The sequence below is a fragment of the Thunnus maccoyii genome, chromosome 15, assembly GCF_910596095.1.
Source record: "Thunnus maccoyii chromosome 15, fThuMac1.1, whole genome shotgun sequence".
Classification (NCBI taxonomy): Eukaryota; Metazoa; Chordata; class Actinopteri; order Scombriformes; family Scombridae; genus Thunnus; species Thunnus maccoyii.
Window position 1 is genome coordinate 9,427,321 of NC_056547.1, and position 19,264 is coordinate 9,446,584.

General features: G+C 39.9%; 4 protein-coding genes and 1 long non-coding RNA gene across 5 annotated transcripts; all 5 read left to right on the forward strand.

The window, feature by feature from the left end:
- The first annotated feature begins 1,405 nt into the window (after positions 1-1,405).
- On the forward strand, positions 1,406-5,689 carry xkr8.3 (XK, Kell blood group complex subunit-related family, member 8, tandem duplicate 3). The gene is made up of 3 exons (XM_042434888.1): positions 1,406-1,751; positions 2,934-3,121; positions 3,336-5,689. Exons 1-3 carry the CDS (start codon positions 1,426-1,428, stop codon positions 4,085-4,087), a joined length of 1,266 nt encoding a protein of 421 aa, XP_042290822.1. The 5' UTR covers positions 1,406-1,425; the 3' UTR covers positions 4,088-5,689.
- Positions 5,690-5,779: 90 nt separating this feature from the next.
- On the forward strand, positions 5,780-8,638 carry LOC121912641 (XK-related protein 8-like). Its single transcript, XM_042434889.1, has 3 exons — positions 5,780-6,316; positions 7,159-7,349; positions 7,429-8,638. The coding sequence occupies exons 1-3, from the start codon at positions 6,021-6,023 to the stop codon at positions 8,166-8,168; spliced, it is 1,227 nt and encodes a 408-aa protein (XP_042290823.1). The 5' UTR covers positions 5,780-6,020; the 3' UTR covers positions 8,169-8,638.
- Positions 8,639-10,209: 1,571 nt separating this feature from the next.
- LOC121912645 lies at positions 10,210-19,018 on the forward strand. Its single transcript, XR_006100128.1, has 2 exons — positions 10,210-10,263; positions 18,234-19,018. It is a non-coding gene; the product is annotated as an uncharacterized LOC121912645 (long non-coding RNA).
- Positions 10,569-13,603, forward strand: LOC121912638 (XK-related protein 8-like). Its single transcript, XM_042434885.1, has 2 exons — positions 10,569-11,407; positions 12,157-13,603. The coding sequence occupies exons 1-2, from the start codon at positions 10,873-10,875 to the stop codon at positions 12,906-12,908; spliced, it is 1,287 nt and encodes a 428-aa protein (XP_042290819.1). The 5' UTR covers positions 10,569-10,872; the 3' UTR covers positions 12,909-13,603.
- LOC121912642 (XK-related protein 8-like) lies at positions 14,739-17,872 on the forward strand. The gene is made up of 2 exons (XM_042434890.1): positions 14,739-15,312; positions 16,248-17,872. Exons 1-2 carry the CDS (start codon positions 14,850-14,852, stop codon positions 17,003-17,005), a joined length of 1,221 nt encoding a protein of 406 aa, XP_042290824.1. The 5' UTR covers positions 14,739-14,849; the 3' UTR covers positions 17,006-17,872.
- Positions 19,019-19,264: the final 246 nt, after the last annotated feature.

Sequence of the window (19,264 nt, forward strand, 5' to 3'; positions counted from 1 at the left end):
GCCTTTAAGAAGACAGAAGTGGATACAGGCAATAAGTATGCCTACGTGTGCAGCAAGCATTTTGTCACTGGTAAGGCAAATATCCAAATGTCAGTTTTAGGCTAACTATATTTCTGTAAGTTATAGGTGCAGTGTGTAGAATTTAGTGGCATCTAGTGGAACTGACTTGGCAGAAATTGAATATAATATTCATAAATATGTTACAATTAACTTTCATGAACTGAAAACACACTAAAATAGCGAGGGCTACAGCTACGCCTATACTCTGTGAATCTGGGGTTATGCCATGGTTACGTTACCTAACCAAAGTTGTCGCCTTGATAGCGAGTTGTCAATCACAATGTAGCTACGCCCTAAAGCTTAACGTCAAATTTAAATTAAATGGAACCATAATTTACAAAATGAACATCATGCTGTATTGAAGACTTGAAACTAGCGATTGAGACCATAAACTCATTAAGAAACTGTTTACTGAGGTAATAAATCAAGTGAGAAGTAGGGTCATTTTCTCAGACTTCTCTTTGGAGCCAGTGGAGTCGCCCCCTGTTGGCCATTAGCGAGAACGCAGGTTAAAGGCACTTCCGCATTGGCTTCACTTTTCAGACTTGGACTACCCACTTGATCAGGCCTCAAAGCCTGGCGCTATTCGTAGGGGCTTGGCGGGTCCCCTTCCACAGAACCTGCCATGTTGCACTGCCATATTTCTACAGTAGCCCAGAATGGACAAACCAAAGACTTGCACTAGAGAGGCCTCTTGCGTTTTTTGAGTTTCACGGCCACTGTAGGTTCTCCTACATGCTTGGAAGGGGAGGGGTATGGCTAGATGCCACTAAATCCTATACTGGACCTTTAATAAAGCATTTTGCCAGTATGCAACTTGTGTTATAGTGGAATGAGGATAAATCAGGAATCTATGCAGTAATATGTTTGACAGATAGACCGACAATACAGAGTTTGTCAATATGCCTTTTCCTCTCTGGTAGACATATGGTGCTAAAATAATCCTTTGACATGCTGAAATCTAATGTTTTTAGCTAGCTACATATGCTACATATTATGGCGCCCATTGTTTTCCTCTCCGGTGGGCGTTGTTTTCCTGGATTTGGTGACCTGTCACTACCGTCGTTGCCCGGTGGGCGGGGTTAACAACTACACACACTACCTCCTCTGTTGCAGTTACAGTAAACTTTTAGGCACACACTTCTTTCTAAATCATGCCAGCTAGTGCGTTTTAACATTACTTTGGTGGAGTTAGTTCAAACTGTGGCTCAGATGTAGAAGTCCAGGAAACTTTTTTTTTCTTCAATGGGTTGAAGACTGTGAGGTCGCTTTGGGAGGGAAATAACGGTACACGACATTAGCCGAAGATTAGCTAACTCGCCAGCTGCCCAGCTAGTTAACTCACTGAGTCGGGTTGAAACGGTCATGGAGGGCGCGACTTTTTCAAAATACTCCTGGATCGACTTCGTCTTCTCTGTGATCGGGGTTTGCACTTTCCTGGTGGACTGGGGCTCGGATGTGTGGGTGGCCACCGAGTTTTACCGCCGCGGGGACTTTTTCTGGTTCGCGGTGCTGGTCGGCCTCATGGTCCTGTCGTCTGTTGTGGTCCAAATGTTCAGCTGGTTCTGGTTAAAGTACGACCGACAGCTGCCCGAGTTCAGCGCACACACCGGAGCTGACACCGTGCTCTTCGGGGACAAAGTGAGGATCTCCTGCCTGTTGCATGTGCTGCAGCTGGGCTTCCTCTGCAGGTACACAAACACATGTGGAAATGTTGATATATCAGGAAAATGCCAACCTACGCAGATAATTGTTGATTGTATTGTTAAACCTTAAAAGATATGTTCACATTTTTTCTTTTGTCTTAAAATAAGTCAAGTGCCCACATGACTTCTTTATCTGTTCATACTGGCTATTAAAAGATCCCCCTCAAATGTGATTTCAGTGTAAGTGATAGGGGCTAAAATCAACAGTACTGAGTTAGTCACATCAACTGGATATCTGCCACATTCAGTCTTTTTTTAGCATCAAATTCCCCCTTTGCGGCTGCGGTGGAAGTATAGTAACACAGAAAGGGAGTTTCACTCTAAAAATACTGTAACGTTGAATGAAATCTACTTGACTTGACTTGTTTGGACAGCAGAAGCTGAAATACATTTTTGCACAGAAAGAGGCTTGTGGAGTTTGTCCCCCATCACTTACACTGTAAGTGCATTATGGAGGGATCTTCTAATGGCCAGTATGAACAGGAGGAATGATTATGGCAAGAAAAACCTATTTCAATATTCATTTGGGCACCTGACTGTTGTTTTAAGAAAACTTGAAAAACTTTTTAAAAAATTGTGAACTCGTTCTGTAGTTCATATTATTAAGATATGATAACTTGCACCCATTTTCTTGAGGCTGTAAATGCTAGCCTGACTGTTGTTCTCAATATGTGGAAGTGTTTTAGCAACAGGTTACATGAAATCTAACGGCCAGCCTGTGTGATGCAAACACACCTTAGCCTTCATGTGACTGCACTTATGTTCTCTATAGATAGCTCCACCGCAGGATTGTTCCTCTGTATGCCTGTAAACTAAAAACTGGATATTCCTACAGAGTAGCTCAGGCAGGAAAGCATGTAAACACTTTTGGCAAGTGCTGTGACCGTAAACGTATTTAAGGTGTGGCTTCAAGTAAATTCAGAGCCTCAGAAGAGAAAGGATGAAATGCATAAATAATGAGTTATGTGAGTTATGCTGAAAGCAAAAGAATCTGGGTCACACTAGTCAGTTCTTTTGAAGACACTGAATGTTTCATGCCAGATTGCTTGTATTCAAATTAAAGGGTATGTTTAACTGCATGGATGTGGTATATAATCTTTACTGTGTCATTTTCTCACAGTCTATATGTTGTCTAACAGCCCTTCTCTAACGTATCCATCCATGCAGGCACATCTCCGCCATACGACAAGGCTTCAGGGTTTGGTGGCGCAAACAGGAAGGTTCAGAGTACGCTGTGTACCTTACACATGACCTCAGCATGCTCCGACTCATCGAGACTTTCTGTGAGAGCGCTCCTCAACTCACCCTCATGATCTACGTTATGCTGCGCACCAACAAGGCCAGGACGGTACAGTGTGAGTTCGCTTTTAGTTATAATTACTTCTTCCCCACAAGGTAGAGCAAATAAGGAGACGCACATGTTAAGACTGGGTGTGATGTTTGCGTGCTTTTCCCTTAGAGCCGGACGGGACATGTTTTAGATGATATCATCTGTTTCAAGACATGTGACTGACAAAATGCACAATCCTCTAGGTTAGCACACTGATGGTTTAACTTCTGTTTTTGCAGTTGTGAGCATCGCTGCATCAACCACTTCCATAGTGTGGATGGTGGTGGACTACCACCGTTCACTGCGCTCTTTCCTCCCTGACAAGGCCAAGCAGGGCTGGGGTTCCTCCTTGGTCTACTTCCTGTGGAACTTGCTGCTGATTGCCCCACGCGTGGCTGCCCTTGCGCTCTTTTCTTCTGTCCTGCCCGGGTACATCGCTGCCCACTTTCTGATCATGTGGTTTGTCTTTGTTTTATGGGCTTGGCGACAGAGGACTGACTTCATGGACAGCGTTGGTGGGGAGTGGCTCTACCGGGCCACTGTAGGGCTGATTTGGTACTTCAGCTGGTTTAATGTAGCAGAGGGTCGGACCCGAGGCAGGAGCATCATCTACCATTCCTTCATCACCACAGACGGAGCAATCCTGCTGGCGACTTGGTGGTTTTACAGGGACCCTGTTCTGAGTGAGTCATACGCCCTCGCGCTGCTCATCACTCTACCTCTCACCTACCTCCTGGGCCTGCTCTTCAAAGCCCTCTACTACTGCTGCTTCCACCCCAAGCTGTGGAGGCCCCTGGCGAGGGATCCAGGACTGCCTGACGATTTGCCAGATGCAGTAGTGTCCTTCAGAGATATTTCCATCCAGGACGACACCCTGTCCTCCCAGCTTCTCAACAAAAGGATGGCCTGCCATGCTACTCATTTTTACTCAGACCAAGGAGTCGATAGAAACACTAATCACATGAAGACAGCCGAGCCGTCACATCTCTGATATCTGACTTTGTGTGTATCACGGCCGACCTTATATTCCTGATAACTGTAATTGAATGCAACAATCTATCTCTACACTGTCTTCTTTTTGTCTGTTAGATGCTCGGTATACTTTAAGTCAAAATACAGGCCCAAAAACAGTACTTGAAACTAGAAGTGGGAAATATGGATAAAATCCTTGTCACAATCTTTATATTTTATATTGCCTCGTTAATATAATTATACTGGGATACAGTACATTTCTGGATAATCAATTGAAATGCTGTTAAAATAAAATAACCAGACAGGAATGTCCATCTATGACTAATAAAGAAAATCAAATACCTAAATAATCAAGGTATATAAATCACATTGATGCCAAAATTCTATAAAATTCCAATATTTCCATAAAGCTGTCCTGCCCTAATGTGCAGCATTACCACAATGGCCCAGTCCATGCAGATGCATTAAAGGGAAAGCTACCATTGTATAAACGGTGTGTAAAAATCTCTGTTTACAAATTCATATCCTCACTGTGCACTCTCATATCTGTCATCCCTAGTTGAGAGTATTTGAAAGAGTGGTCATTTGATATGCTCTTTTATAAACCTAACACAGTGAAATATTAAGCTGTATTTGATACATTTACTACAAAGCGAATTGTGTATCTTTTTACATGAAGTCAACTTTTACGTACATTTAGTGTGACCAAGACTATATTGTTGCTCGTTGTGTGAATAACTTGTATTTCCAAAATACAAACTTGCAGGAAAGAGGAAAATGTCACAGTTTTAAAAATAAACAAATTAAATAATAAGTAACATAAATACTCAAGTGGTAATAAAATATTATTACTAATAATAGTAATTAAGACATTATCTGGTCAATTTTGAATGTTGGGTTTAGTAAGCCTGAAAGGTCTGACAATTCTGTTTATTCTTAATGTATTTAATCTATGAATTGAAATTAATTCAGCGTAATGTGTGAAACTTTTACATGACAAGTATCTAAGTATGTAAATTTGTGTGTCGTGTTTTACAGTCGTGTTACAGCTGCTACTACTGGAACCCTGTTGAAGGACTTTGAATGTAGATTTCACCTTAAAGCTTCCTTTTTATATACTGTATATAATTTATATGTCCTGTTACTGTGCTGAACAACTATTTTAGATCCATTTGACAGGGTTTGTAGTTTTTGTGTAAAAACCAGTTCAAGTCATGTGATGATCCTCTACATGTTAGGTACAGATAGGTACAAAAGCTAATGTTTCTTCTGCTGACTCATCCAGTGTTTGTTTAACTTGTTTAAATGTTACATGTGACAAACGCCTGTTTACTTTAGTATCAGTTCAGACTGGGAGATTTGTTCTTTATTTAGCGTTATTTCCTAAAAGAACTGGTTTTTATTTAAATATCTTTTGATGTCCTAAAGTTTTATTCAAGTTGCTGTTTTGTTTCATGTGTTAATTTTACATAAAATTAAATTTAAACCTTTTTTTTTTCACTGTACATTTCAGTGAATGTAGTACATCCAAACTGAAAGTCAAGGTCACTATTAGTTGTTAATTTTTTTTACCTCATTTGCTATGTGCAATTAATAAAGTGGTATCACTGTTTTATTACCTCTTTGATCTGTTTTAATTTGCGTCTTTGACACTTGATGATTCAGACTGAAAACACTCATATCCACATGATCTACAGCTAAGTTTTCTTTTTACTGGGAAGTTTTATTTTAACATGGGAATGTCCTAAGCTGTGTAAGAGTGACGGCTTTCAATGGGAGTTAATATGCCTTTAAGGTGTGACCCTGTAGGAGGGGTTACATAATATTTAAACTGAACCTTGGCTCTTACTTTCGGTTATCTTTCAAAGCCCCTGCAGTCACGGAGTGTCGTGTAAACAGCTCTGTTCTGCTGTATTTAACGGCACTCAGAGCAGGATTTCTATGTACACACTATGGGTGTGTTTAAGTTTTCCAAAGTGGACTTCCTCTTCACTTGTGTGGGTTGGTTGTTCTTGCTGTTGGACGTAGTGCTGGACATATGGGCTGTTGTGTCTTTCTACCAGGAAAAGGCCTACGTGTGTCTCGGTATCCTGCTGCTGTTTCTGGTGGGCTCGTCAGTTCTTGTTCAGATCTTCAGCTGGCTGTTTTATAGTTATGAGGACTTTAAGAGGGAGACAAAAGTTGAGAGGTACCTGAGTCGGGGCAAGCTCAAGCTGCTACATGTATTGCAGCTGGGAATCTACTTAAGGTTGTATGAATATTTGTTTGTTGCCACAAACTGTTTTTCCTTCCTGTGTACTCTGTAGTATGTGTACAAAGCTGTGTGTGAATGCAAGGAAATGAGCTGTGAAAATTAGATTAGTTTTTGTTTGGGAAAAGCCGGTAGTTTCTCTTTTCTCATGTGGCTTCACACTAAAGATCCACCCTCATTTTCCTTCGCCAATTCGTGAAAATGTTTCCTGTTTACGCTAAATACAAAATATCCTACATGGGAACTGAATGGAATAATTGTGCTGCGCTGGAAATCACACTGCACAGTTGCACTTTGAGTCACTTTTTTATTTTAGTACACATGCTTTGCACCGTCATCCTCAGGAGGCGACTGCTGGATTGAGTCATTGAAGAAAAACTATTACATTCATGCTCTCAGTCATGTTCTCATATTACATAATCTGTTTAATTTCCTCTTAACATGAGATGCAGAATGTTTTGTTGCAGCTGTGGTCTTTTGATGGTACTTTGGTGTCTTTTTTTTTTATATAGACACCATTTTTGTGACCACAGTGATTCAGGAATGGTTAAACCGAGTTATGTCACAGCTTCCTTGTGTACAGTAGATCATTTGATTAGATTATGGATGACAGTGTTGCTAAAAGTGAAAGTGGCTCTGTTGAAACCAAAGTTGCTCCTTTTCATGCATTATTACCTCACACATGATGTAAAGTGTACAATCCAAAGATTAAACTGTAATATATTTTACACAATGATGCAATTAGCATAACTGGATATGTTTACTATGGTCATTACAGATTTTACGTGTGTTCTCAGCTATTGTAATGAGCCTGTATCCCACAAACCTTTTCCTCTCAGGCATTTAGGTGTTGTGGAGGTTTCTGTACGCAGCTTCTTCACAACGTTGTCAGACCCCGAGAGTACCGCAGTGTTCCTGAACCATGACCTCAGCTTCCTGCGGCTCATAGAGACGTTCTCAGAGAGCACCCCTCAACTCGTCCTCATGCTCACCATCATCCTGCAGCGGGGTGATCTGGACCCTATAACAGGTGCAGTATGTTCGTCATTTTATAGTTTTCTTTGTGAGATGTTGTAGCTTCTCTCATGGTGACCTCTTGTCCTCCTCAGTGTTGAAGGCGTTGGGGTCAGCCTCAGCCATCGCCGTCAGTGTGACCATGTACCACCGCTGCATGCGCTCCTTCCTGCCAGACAAGGAAAAGCAGCCGCCGTCCTCATCGGCGGTCTATTTCCTCTGGAACCTCTTCCTCATCTCGTCTCGCCTCATCGCCCTCGCCCTGTTCGCCTCCATTCTGCCCTGCTTCATCTTCACCCACTTTGTTTGCTCCTGGCTGGTTTTATTCTTCTTCGCCTGGAGATCCAACACCGACTTCATGGAGAAACCTTGTGGAGAGTGGCTTTACCGGGCCACAGTGGGCCTCATCTGGTACTTTGACTGGTTCAACGCGGTCGAGGGGAGGACGAGGTACAGGACTCTGCTCTACCACGGGTACATACTGGCTGATATTGTCCTCCTCTGCAGCTTGTGGTGCTGGAAGATGAGCACAGAACCACCTTCTTTTGAAATCCCACAGTTGTACGCTATAATCACTGCTGCCTGTGTTGTTTCAGTTTACATTCTTGGTCTCTTATTTAAAATAGTATATTATAAGTTCTACCATCCAAACCTTGCCAAACACGAGTTAAAAGGGGGCCCTACTGGAGATATGGTGGATGGGGACATCAATATTCAAACTAGGTCTCTAGGCGTAGATGTTACAGTTCGCAGCATGCCCAGCTCACCAGCACCTGATGTTAAACACTACAGTAAAAGAATGAGGAAGTTGGCCGAGAACTTCTACGCCTCCTGATCTGCATCACTTGACATCCACCGGACACCGAGGTTAGACAGAGACTAAGTCATGCAAATGTCAGTCAACTGGACAATGAAGATCACGGGCTGTGTGGGATCGTGGGCTATGACTTGATCCCTGATTAACCACAATGTCGACATCAGTTCAAATCGAGAATGCTGGATTCTTGTAAACCCTCTCTGCACTGTATGAACTGGTGCTGCTGTCTACCAAAGCACATAAAGCGTTATTGTTATTTAACATTTATTATTATTATTTATCACTATTAACTGATTTCCTTGTTAAAGGATAAATTCACATTCTGTCAAGTCTGCCTTAAAATAATACTGACATGCCTTTATGTACACTAAAAGAGTTATTGGTCGCTGTAATTGTTCCTTTGGTCCATAACAGTGCTGCAACTAACAAATGTTTTCATTATCGATTAATCCGTCAGTCATTGTCTCAATTAATCGATTAATTGCTTGTTCCAGAAAATGTCAGAAAATGGTGAAAAAAGCCCAAGATGACGTCCTTAAATGTTTTCTTTTGTCCCGATCAAACAGTCCACAACCCAAAGATATTCAGTTGACTATCATAGAAGACTAAACAAACCAGAAACTATTCACATTTGATGAGCTCGAATCAAGAGAATTTTGACTTTTTTTCTTAAAAATTGACTCAAAACAATTAATCGATGATCAAAATAGTTGGCGATTAATTTAATAGTTGGCAACTAATCAATTAATGGACTAATCGGTCCTTACAGCTCTAGTTATAAAAGCTGAAGAGAGAGAAGAGATCGCCTCCTAACGCTGTTGGACAAAGTCCTCGGTCCTCTCGATGTGTTTAAGGGACTGTACTGGCGGAGAAGATGGCTGAACCTTGTGATTCACTTTTTTAAAAAAAGCTCCCCAGCTTTATTCACATTTTCAATGGACCCTCCCCTAGACTTAGAAAAATAAAACCTTCCACACTAATATCTCAAAATAATATTACAGCATTAACTTTACATGGTGGTGGTACGATAATAATGTCCATAATATCCACAAAATGTCACACTAGCAAACATGTTGCACATAGAATAGTGCACCAAGTGTAACACTAAGTCTTCAGAGACTCAATTTTTGAACCAAGAACTACTAAATGAGAAGTTATTGATACTGACTAAATGCACCGGGCATTAGGGAAGGCTGAAATAAAAAGTGAATGACCTTCATATGTTCTTCCAATAAGTTAATACTAGCCTCCCTTCAGGAAAAAGAAAAAACACATAACTGTATCCTGTTGTTGATCCCTTTTCCCACCTTAATAATAATTTTCACACAGTTCCTAAATAAAGCTAATATGAGGCTTCAGCAGTCTGAGTCAAAGTGGGCGGTTTAAGTGTTTTTAAGGATGAATTTCTCTCTTTTTGTTATTTCTCTGCATCTCACACTGTTCACGGAAACAGAAAGAGAGAATTTCACACTAAAACAAACGTAACTTTGGACCAAAACTACTTGATTTGACCACATGAGCCTCATATGAGATTCAGAACAAATTTTTTGCACAAGAAGACTGATGATTTTATCCTCCGTCTCTAAAGGAATAACCTGAATGTCTGTATCAATCGGAGGAATAATTACAGCAGGATGATCAATAACTGTTACAATGTACATATGGAAAAGTGAGTTCTGCATTAAAATAGAATTGGAAAAATGTGAAGCTCTCTCTGGTCTGATTGTTCTCAAGCTTCTGGCATTATTTGAAATGTTATGAAGATTATATTTATACATATTCTATGTTGATATAGATGTTTATGTGCATTATATAATGTATGTTTGTATTTTTTTAAAGACCTTTTGCACTAATAAAATAAAAACAAACATTCTTGTACTCAAGTGAGTCTGAAACTTTTTAAAATGTATTTACGTTGTATTGAGTGTCTCAGGTACACAGGAAAACCTTACAGGGCTGTGTCGAGGTCCCAAACAGCTGCAGTGGTGGTGGTGAAAATAGTGATTATTGTATTTAAATCAGCATTGATTATTATGATAGTGTTCAATTTACAGGATCACATTCAGGCTTCTCTACACGTCCCTATGTAGCCTCACAGGTCCTTGACGATGAGGTGAAATACATTTTAACAAAATAGAAAAAAAAACAGACACAGCACATTAAAGCATTATCTGTTCAATTTTAAATATTGGGTTTAGTAAACCTAAAAGGTTTGACAATCCTGTTTATTCTCAGTGTTTTTAATCCATAATTTGAAGTTAATTCAGCAAAATTTGTTTGACTTTTACATGACAAGAATCTAAGTATCTAAATTTGTGTGTCATGTTTTACGGTAATGTCACAGCTGCTACTACTGGAACCCTTTATCTTAAAGCTTCCTTTTTATATACTGTATATATTTTCTATGTCCTGTTTCTGTGCTGAACAGCTATTTTAGATCCATTTGACAGGGTTTGTAGTTTTTCTGTTGTACTGACATTTGTTGATTCAGACTGCAAACACCCTCCTATCCGCATGATTTACAGCTAACTTCTCTTTTTACAGGAAAGGAACTTTTATTTCAACATGAGAATGTCCTAATCTGTGTAAGAGTGACATCTTTGAATGGAAGTTATTGTAGCATTAATATGATGACGATATGCCTGTGACGTGTAACCCTGTAGGAGGGGATGCACAGTCTTTAAATACTGAACCATAGCTCTTACTTTCAGTTATCTCTCAAATGTGCTGCAGTAGCAGCACTCAGAGTAGGCAGTTCAAGGGCATTTCTGTGCGCTCTAGTTTGACAGATACTATGGTTGTGCTCAAGTATTTCCTAGTGAACTGCCTCTTCACTTGTGTGGGTCAGTTCTTCTCGCTGTTGGATATAGTGCTGGATATATACACCGCTGTGTCTTTCTACCAGGAGAAGGCCTACATATGTCTCGGTATCCTGCTGCTGATTCTGGTGGGCTCATCAGTTCTTGTGCAGATCTTCAGCTGGCTGTTTTATAGTTATGAGGACTGTGAGAGGTGCCTGAGCCGGAGCAAGCTCAAGCTGCTACATGCGTTCCAGCTGGGGATCTTCTTCAGGTGGTATGAATCTTTGTGTGTTAAAATAGGCTGTTTTTCCTTCCCTGACCGGGAGGATATCGCTGAGTACCTGAGCCACGACCTCAGCTTGCTGCGGCTCATAGAGACGTTCTCAGAGAGCATCCCTCAACTCGTCCTCATGCTCACCATCATCTTGCAGCGGGGTCATCTGAACCCTATAACAGGTGCAGTATGTTACTCATTTCTCAAAGCTTCATTGTGGTGACATTGTGTGTCACTATGTATAACAGATTTAGTCGTAAGTGACTATAGTGCTCAGGAATTAATTAAGGGAAAATGCTTTGTCTAGAACTAAATTAGAGGTAAGATTAATGTATAGAAGTAAAAATACAGATGTGGCTCTGTTGAAGACCACTCTGATATCAGTTAAAAGGGCCAATGAGGCTTCTTGAATGTATTACTTCAATACAATTTATGATTCCTTCTTTGAATGGTCATAAACCTAAGTAAATTCACTCAAGTGCTGTACTTAAAGGTTGTACTCTATTTCAGTATTTCAATTTTATATTACTTTCCACTTTTCAGAGGGAAATATTGTACTTTTTACTCCACTACATTAGACCTTACATTACATTACATTATCATAAGGATTATTTTTGGTTAAACAACAAAAGTAGCTCAAATAAAACCTGTTGACAGGGTGTTTGTTAGATTATCCAAAAGTATCTGCGACACATTTTTTTTTTTTTTAAAGTGCGCTTATCTAGAAGCTGTTGAGTCCAACACTGTACTAAATGTACTAAAGTGAAAGTATTATTTCTGATTTTGAACAAACAGCACATGTGCATGAAAAGGTTACTCCATCAATGATCTGACCAGGTGGAAACATGTTTTGCTGTTGCTTCAGTTTGATTTATAGTTTTCTTTGTGAGATGTTGTAGCTTCTCTCATGGTGACCTCTTGTCCTCCTCAGTGTTGAAGGCAGTGTGGTCGGCCTTACTCATCACCGTCAGTGTGACCATGTACCACCGCTCCATGCGCTCCTTCCTGCCAGACAAGAAAAAGCAGCCGCCGTCTTCATCGGTGGTCTATTTCCTCTGGAACCTCTTCCTCATCTCATCTCGCCTCACCGCTCTCGCCCTGTTCGCCTCCGTTCTGCCCTGCTTCATCTTCATCCACTTTGTTTGCTCCTGGCTGGTTTTATTCTTCTTCGCCTGGAGATCCAAGACCGACTTCATGGAGAAACCTTGTGGAGAGTGGTTTTACCGGGCCACAGTGGGCCTCATCTGGTACTTTGACTGGTTCAACGCGGTCGAGGGGAGGACGAGGTACAGGACTCTGCTCTACCACGGGTACATACTGGCTGATATTGTCCTCCTCTGCAGCTTGTGGTGCTGGAAGATGAGCACAGAACCACCTTCTTTTGAAATCCCACAGTTGTACGCTATAATCACTGCTGCCTGTGTTGTTTCAGTTTACATTCTTGGTCTCTTATTTAAAATAGTATATTATCAGTTCTACCATCCAAACCTTGCCAAAGACGAGTTAAAAGGGGGCCCTACTGGAGATGTGGTGGATGGGGACATCAATCCTCAGGCTATAATACTGATGGGAGACGCAGACGTGGATGTTACAGTTCGCAGCATGCCCAGCTCACCAGCACCTGATGTTAAACACTACAATAAAAGAATGAGGAAGTTGGCCGAGAACTTCTACGCCTCCTGACCTGCATCACTTGACATCCACCGGACACCGAGGTTAGACAGAGACTAAGTCATGCAAATGTCAGTCAAGCAGACAACGAAGATCACGGGCTGTGTGGGATCGTGGGCTATGACTTGATCCCTGATTAACCACAATGTCGTGGGAGACAACTTCAGTTCAAATCGAGAATGCTGTTCTTGTTCTTGTGAACCCTCTCTGAACCGTATCAACTGCTGCTGCCGTCTACCAAAGCACATAAAACTGCCAATCATTATTTATCATTATTATTTATCATGTGTCATTATTAACTGATTTCCATGTTAAAGGATGGATTCACATTTTGTCAAGTCTGCCTTAAAATAATACTGACATGCCCATATGTGCACTGAAAGAATTATTGGTCGCTGTAATTGTTCCTCAAAACGATTAATCGATTATCAAAATAGTTGTGGATTAATTTAATAGTTGGCAACTAACTGATTAATGGACTAATCGTTCCCTTACAGCTCTAGTTATAATGGCTGAAGAAAGAGAGAAGAGGTCTCCCTCTAATGCTGTTGGACAAATAGCAGCGAAAAGAAAAAACATAACTTTACCCCTTTGTTGATTCCTTTTCCCACTCTAATAACTTTCACAAAGTCCCTAAACAAAACTAATATGAGGCTTCAGCAGTCTGAGTCAAAGTGGGAAAATTTAGTCTTATTAGTATGAATTTCTCTCTTTTCGTTATTTCTCTGCATTTCACTGTTCACGGAAACAGAAAGAGAGAATTTGACACTAAAACAAACGTAAAACTACTTGATTTGTCCACATGTTTCAATGTACATATAGAAAAAATGTGAACCTCTCTCTGGTCTGATTGTTCTCATGTTTCTGGAATTATTTGAAATGTTATAAAGATTATATTTATAATACATATTGTATCTATTATATAGATGTTTATGTGTATTATTTAATGTATTTTTGTATATTTTAAAAGACTTTTTGCTCTAATAAATAAATACTAACATTCTTGTACTCAAGTGAGTCTGAAACTTTTTAAAATGTATTAACATCGTATTGAGTGTCTCAGGTACACAGGAAAACCTTACAGGCTGTGTCGAGATCTGTTTTAATTTGTGTTTTTCTGTTGCATTGATACCTGATGTCTCAGACTACAAACAGCCTCCTATCTGCACGATCTACAGCTAAATCTTCTTTTTACAGGAAAGTAACTTTATTTTAACATGTGAATGTCCTAAGCTGTGTTAGAGTGACAGCTTTCAATGGGAGTTATAGTATTAATATGATGACAATATGCCTTTAACGTCAGATGGGCCAATAAATCATCAGGTCACCCACAACTTAGCATTAAACTCAAAACTTATAAGAGAAAGACTCAAAAAAAATACACTTGAAGCAGGTAGAGTTCAATGTGAGTAGGTTTATTGTGCATAAAGAGCAATACAGAGCAAACCAAGACCTTGATCCCGGGATAAAGAACCTCCTACAACATCATAAAACATGATATTATATACCTTTCACAACATCTCCTACTGTGGAGCTTATTTTCTAGACTCCACCTCGTATTTTAATCTTATTCAAAACTATTCTGTCATTATTGCTGAGTTCATTAGTGACCTTGACACTTTGGTTATAATCCGAGTACGATTTCTCTCTCTGTCTCAGCATCTTCCACATTTCTCAAAATAAAAACTGACTTAGCGGCATTTTATCATCTTACACAGAGAACCAAAATGTTACACCACAGATTAGCCTCCTTCCTAACCCTGGGAACTGTCTCTTATTGACATAAATGTTATCTTTGCACATTCACTTGCACATCCATTTGATCATGGGAAGGTAGTTTCCACCACAACGTGTAGGAAGAGTTACACACTTACTGAGCTCTGTTCTGCAGTATTTAGCCTCACTCGGAGCAGGTTCAAGAGAATATCTGTGCACTCTAGTTTGATAGACACTATGTGTGTGTTTAAGTTTTCCCGGGTGGACTTCCTCTTCACTTGTGTGGGTCTGTTGTTCTCGCTGTTGGACATAGTGCTGGATATATACGCCGCTGTGTCTTTCTACCGAGAAAAGGCCTACATATGCCTCGGTATCCTGCTGCTGATTCTGGTGGGCTCATCAGTTCTTGTTCAGATGTACAGCTGGCTGTTGTATAGTTATGAGGACTGTGAGAGGTGCCTGAGCCGGAGCAAGCTCAAGCTGCTACACGTGTTCCAGCTGGGGATCTTCTTCAGGTGGTATGAATCTTTGGGTGTTGCCACAGGCTGTTTTTCCTTCCCTGACCAGGAGGGTATCGCTGAGTACCTGAGCCACGACCTCAGCTTGCTGCGGCTCATAGAGACGTTCTCAGAGAGCATCCCTCAACTCGTCCTCATGCTCACCATCATTCTGCAACGGGGTCATCTGAACCCTATAACAGGTGCAGTATGTTACTCATTTCTCAAAGCTTCATTGTGGTGGCATTGTGTGTAACTATGTATAACAGATTTAGTCATTAATGACTGTACTGCTCAGGAATTAATTAAGGGAAAATGCTTTGTCTAGAACTAAATTAGAGGTAAGATTAATGTATAGAAGTAAAAATACAGACGTGGCTCTGTTGAAGACTAATCTGATATCAGTTAAAAGGGCCAATGAGGCTTCTTGAATATATTATTTTAATACAATTAATGATCCTTTCTTTGAATGGTCATAAACCTAAGTAAATTCACTCAAGTGCTGTACTTTCCACTTTTCAGAGGGAAATATTGTACTTTTTACTCCACTACATTAGACCTTACATTACATGACATTATCATAAGGATTATTTTTGGTTAAAAAACCAAAAGTAGCTCAAATAGAACCTGTTGACAGGATGTTTGTTAGATTATCCAAAAATATCTGCGACACATAAGAAAAAAAAAAGATACAATGCTGCTGCATTTTTAAAATGTCATATTCAAATGCTGTGAACACATTCATCTGGTCGTCTTGGGGTTGTGAGGGAAATATCAAGATACCTAGGCAAATGAAACCAAAAACTATCTGCATGGCATGGCCAGATACTAAACAAGCAGATGTGATTTTTTACTTTTGGTGAGCTTAGCCTTTTAAAAAAAGCTATCTTGAGGATTACCAGAGTTAAACGTTATGCAATATCCTCACAGCACAATTATAATCTTTTGTCTTTTCTAGAAGCTGTTGAGTCCAACACTGTACTAAATGTACTAAAGTGAAAGTATCAAACAAACAGCACATGTGCATGAAAAGGTTACTCCATCAATGATCTGACCAGGAGCTTTGCTTTAGTCTGATTTATAGTTTTCTTTGTGAGACGTTGTAGCTTCTCTCATGGTGACCTCTTGTCCTCCTCAGTGTTGAAGGCGTTGGGGTCAGCCTCAGCCATCACCGTCAGTGTGACCATGTACCACCGCTCCATGCGCTCCTTCCTGCAGGACAAGAAAAAGCAGCCGCCGTCTTCTTTGGCGGTCTATTTCCTCTGGAACCTCTTCCTCATCTCGTCTCGCCTCACCGCCCTCGCCCTGTTCGCCTCCGTTCTGCCCTGCTTCATCTTCACCCACTTTGTTTGCTCCTGGCTGGTTTTATTCTTCTTCGCCTGGAGATCCAACACCGACTTCATGGAGAGCCCTTGCGGAGAGTGGCTTTACCGGGCCACAGTGGGCCTCATCTGGTACTTTGACTGGCTCAACGCGGTCGAGGGGAGGACGAGGTACAGGACTCTGCTCTACCACGGGTACATACTGGCTGATATTGTCCTCCTCTGCAGCTTGTGGTGCTGGAAGATGAGCACAGAACCACCTTCTTTTGAAATCCCACAGTTGTACGCTATAATCACTGCTGCCTGTGTTGTTTCAGTTTACATTCTCGGTCTCTTATTTAGAAAAGTATATTATAAGTGCTACCATCCAAACCTTGCCAAAGACGAGTTAAAAGGGGGCCCTACTGAACAGGAGCTAATGAGGAGTAATACAATTTCTACAGATGTGGATGTGGACATTATTCTTCAAACTACGTCCATTACAGTTCACAGCATGCCCAGCTCACCAGCGCCCAACGTTAAATGCTGCAATAAAAAAATGAGGAAGTTGGCCGAAAACTTCTACTTTTCTTAACCCGCATCACTCGACATCCACTGGACACCGAGGTCAGAGACAAACTCTATTCAAACCTACTTCTCACTATTTCATTTAACTTTAATTTGTGACAAATTAAACATAGTTTAACGTCTTGCACCATTTGTGGAGGATTCACACAACTCGTGCGACGTGCATTGAACCAGATCTGAAAGGTCAAGAGTGACTAAACAAACACGAGCAAACTTAGACAACCATCATATAACCTGAGGCAAAGGAGAAGCTGTGGTTTTCTGCACCTAGCAAACATCCCAGAGTTGTAATCTTGAATGTAAAAAGAAGAAGTTCAAAAGTTCCAGAGGTTCCTCTTTTTCTTTTTACAGGATCTTTTTTCCTGAGGGCTTTTTGCTAGATCTCTTTGAGACTCTCTTTAGTCTTTTTGCTTTTTAAGTTTTTTGTATCTTACTTTTTGTGTCTTATATCACTTATTTTGTAAAACCAAATGAAACTGGTTTGTATTTTTATACACTTCAACCAAAGTTCCTGACTTGTGCTCATCTCTGTTGTCTTCTGGTTTCTCCCGGATAAGCAAAGACGCCTCCTTTGGGAAAAACTGACATTAGTTTTAAATTCACTTACATTAAAAATGATGATGAAGTTTGTTCAGGATAAACTTGTAGTGTTTATTAAGTAACAGGATGGTAATGGTTCAGATTTATTGACTGAGGCCCTAAAGGAATAACCTGAATGTCTGTATCGATAGGAGGAATAATTACAGCAGGATGATCAATAACTGTTTCAATGTACATATAGAAAATAGAGTTCTGTATCAAAATAGAATTGAAAAAATGTGAAGCTCTCTCTAGTCTGATTGTTCAAGTTTCTGACATTATTTGAAATGTTATAAAGATTATATTTATAATACATATTTTTTATGTCGATGTAGATGTTTATGTGTATGATGTAATGCATTTTTGTATTTTTTAAAGACTTTTTGCACTATTAAATAAAAACAAACATTCTTGTACTCAAGTGAGTCTGAAACTTTTTAAAATTTATTTACATTGTATTGAGTGTCTCAGGTACACAGGAAAACCTTACAGGGCTGTGTCGAGGTCCCAAACAGCTACGGTGGTGGTGGTGGGGAAAATAGTGATTATTATGTATTTAAATTAGCATTGATTATTATGATAGTGTTCAATTTACAGGATCACATTCAGGCTTCTCTACACGTCCCTATGTAGCCTCACAGGTCCTTGACGATGAGATGAAATACATTTTTAACAAAATAGAAAAAAAAAAAAAAAAACAGACACAGCACATTAAAAATAACAGTATTTGGCATTGGGAAAAAACAAAAAACAGAGGATACGTCTACAAATATAGCCCCTTAAACATTGCATGGTCATATTTGATAGCCATGGGATACTCCAAAAACAGACATGACATGCAGACAAAAATACAGAAAAACACATTCAACAAGCTAGCTCCGGAAACAACGATTGCATATGGTCTCTCAATTTTCCCAAATGTGTGTCAGGACTGACAGATGTACCCATTTCCCTTGGATTCACTTAGGTAGTACAACACTGAACAATCAAAAAGCATGCCTCGTTAAGCCTGCTTTTAATCCGATCTGCATTAAAAAAATACCATGTTACTGATTGTGATTGTCTCTAAGCGATGCTAAGCGTTTCACAGCAACAAAATAAACGTAATCTCCTTTTTCAAGAGTCTAAACACAAAGCAGACGTGATGTTTGAGAAATTACATTTCCTCTAATAGATTTAAAACAAATGTATTGTCACTCCAAATTGAGATATATCCATCCTTGAAAGCATTGAGAAGTAACTGTTCTTAACCCGTCACTACAATGGGTTTCTTTAAAACACTGAGCAATCTACAGCTTCCCCTCCAAAATAAGAGTTTTCTTGAATATCTTTCGAATACAGTGCAGACAGGACAATTAAATCAAACAAACCTACAGGAGCTTTACAATGAGCCTCTTAAAATAAAATTAAAAAAAAAGTATTGAGTTTAAAAAAAAAAAAAAAGTAAAATAACACTTTGGATAATATAACAATGCAGTGATAAATGCACTAAACAAAAAAAAAAAACTTACATATTTCCCTTTGAGATTATGCATACAGATGATGGTTAAAAAGGCACAATATAAATATGCACAGCCACGCAAGACACACAAACAAATACACAGAAATACACATTCTTAACGGTCAAGCTGCATGTGTGTAAATCTTCTTCAGGCTCAGTATTGTTCAGTCGTAATCTCGTACGGAC

Bases quoted from the DNA above. Each gene is read 5' to 3' on its own strand.
- LOC121912638 (XM_042434885.1), top strand. From the start codon at position 10,873: ATGTGCTGCAGTAGCAGCACTCAGAGTAGGCAGTTCAAGGGCATTTCT. The intron at 11,408-12,156 runs GTGCAGTATGTT...TGTCCTCCTCAG, and splicing joins TCATCTGAACCCTATAACAG to TGTTGAAGGCAGTGTGGTCG.
- LOC121912641 (XM_042434889.1), top strand. From the start codon at position 6,021: ATGGGTGTGTTTAAGTTTTCCAAAGTGGACTTCCTCTTCACTTGTGTG. The intron at 6,317-7,158 runs GTTGTATGAATA...TTTTCCTCTCAG, and splicing joins CAGCTGGGAATCTACTTAAG to GCATTTAGGTGTTGTGGAGG. The intron at 7,350-7,428 runs GTGCAGTATGTT...TGTCCTCCTCAG, and splicing joins TGATCTGGACCCTATAACAG to TGTTGAAGGCGTTGGGGTCA.
- xkr8.3 (XM_042434888.1), top strand. From the start codon at position 1,426: ATGGAGGGCGCGACTTTTTCAAAATACTCCTGGATCGACTTCGTCTTC. The intron at 1,752-2,933 runs GTACACAAACAC...CCATCCATGCAG, and splicing joins CAGCTGGGCTTCCTCTGCAG to GCACATCTCCGCCATACGAC. The intron at 3,122-3,335 runs GTGAGTTCGCTT...CTGTTTTTGCAG, and splicing joins CAAGGCCAGGACGGTACAGT to TTGTGAGCATCGCTGCATCA.
- LOC121912642 (XM_042434890.1), top strand. From the start codon at position 14,850: ATGTGTGTGTTTAAGTTTTCCCGGGTGGACTTCCTCTTCACTTGTGTG. The intron at 15,313-16,247 runs GTGCAGTATGTT...TGTCCTCCTCAG, and splicing joins TCATCTGAACCCTATAACAG to TGTTGAAGGCGTTGGGGTCA.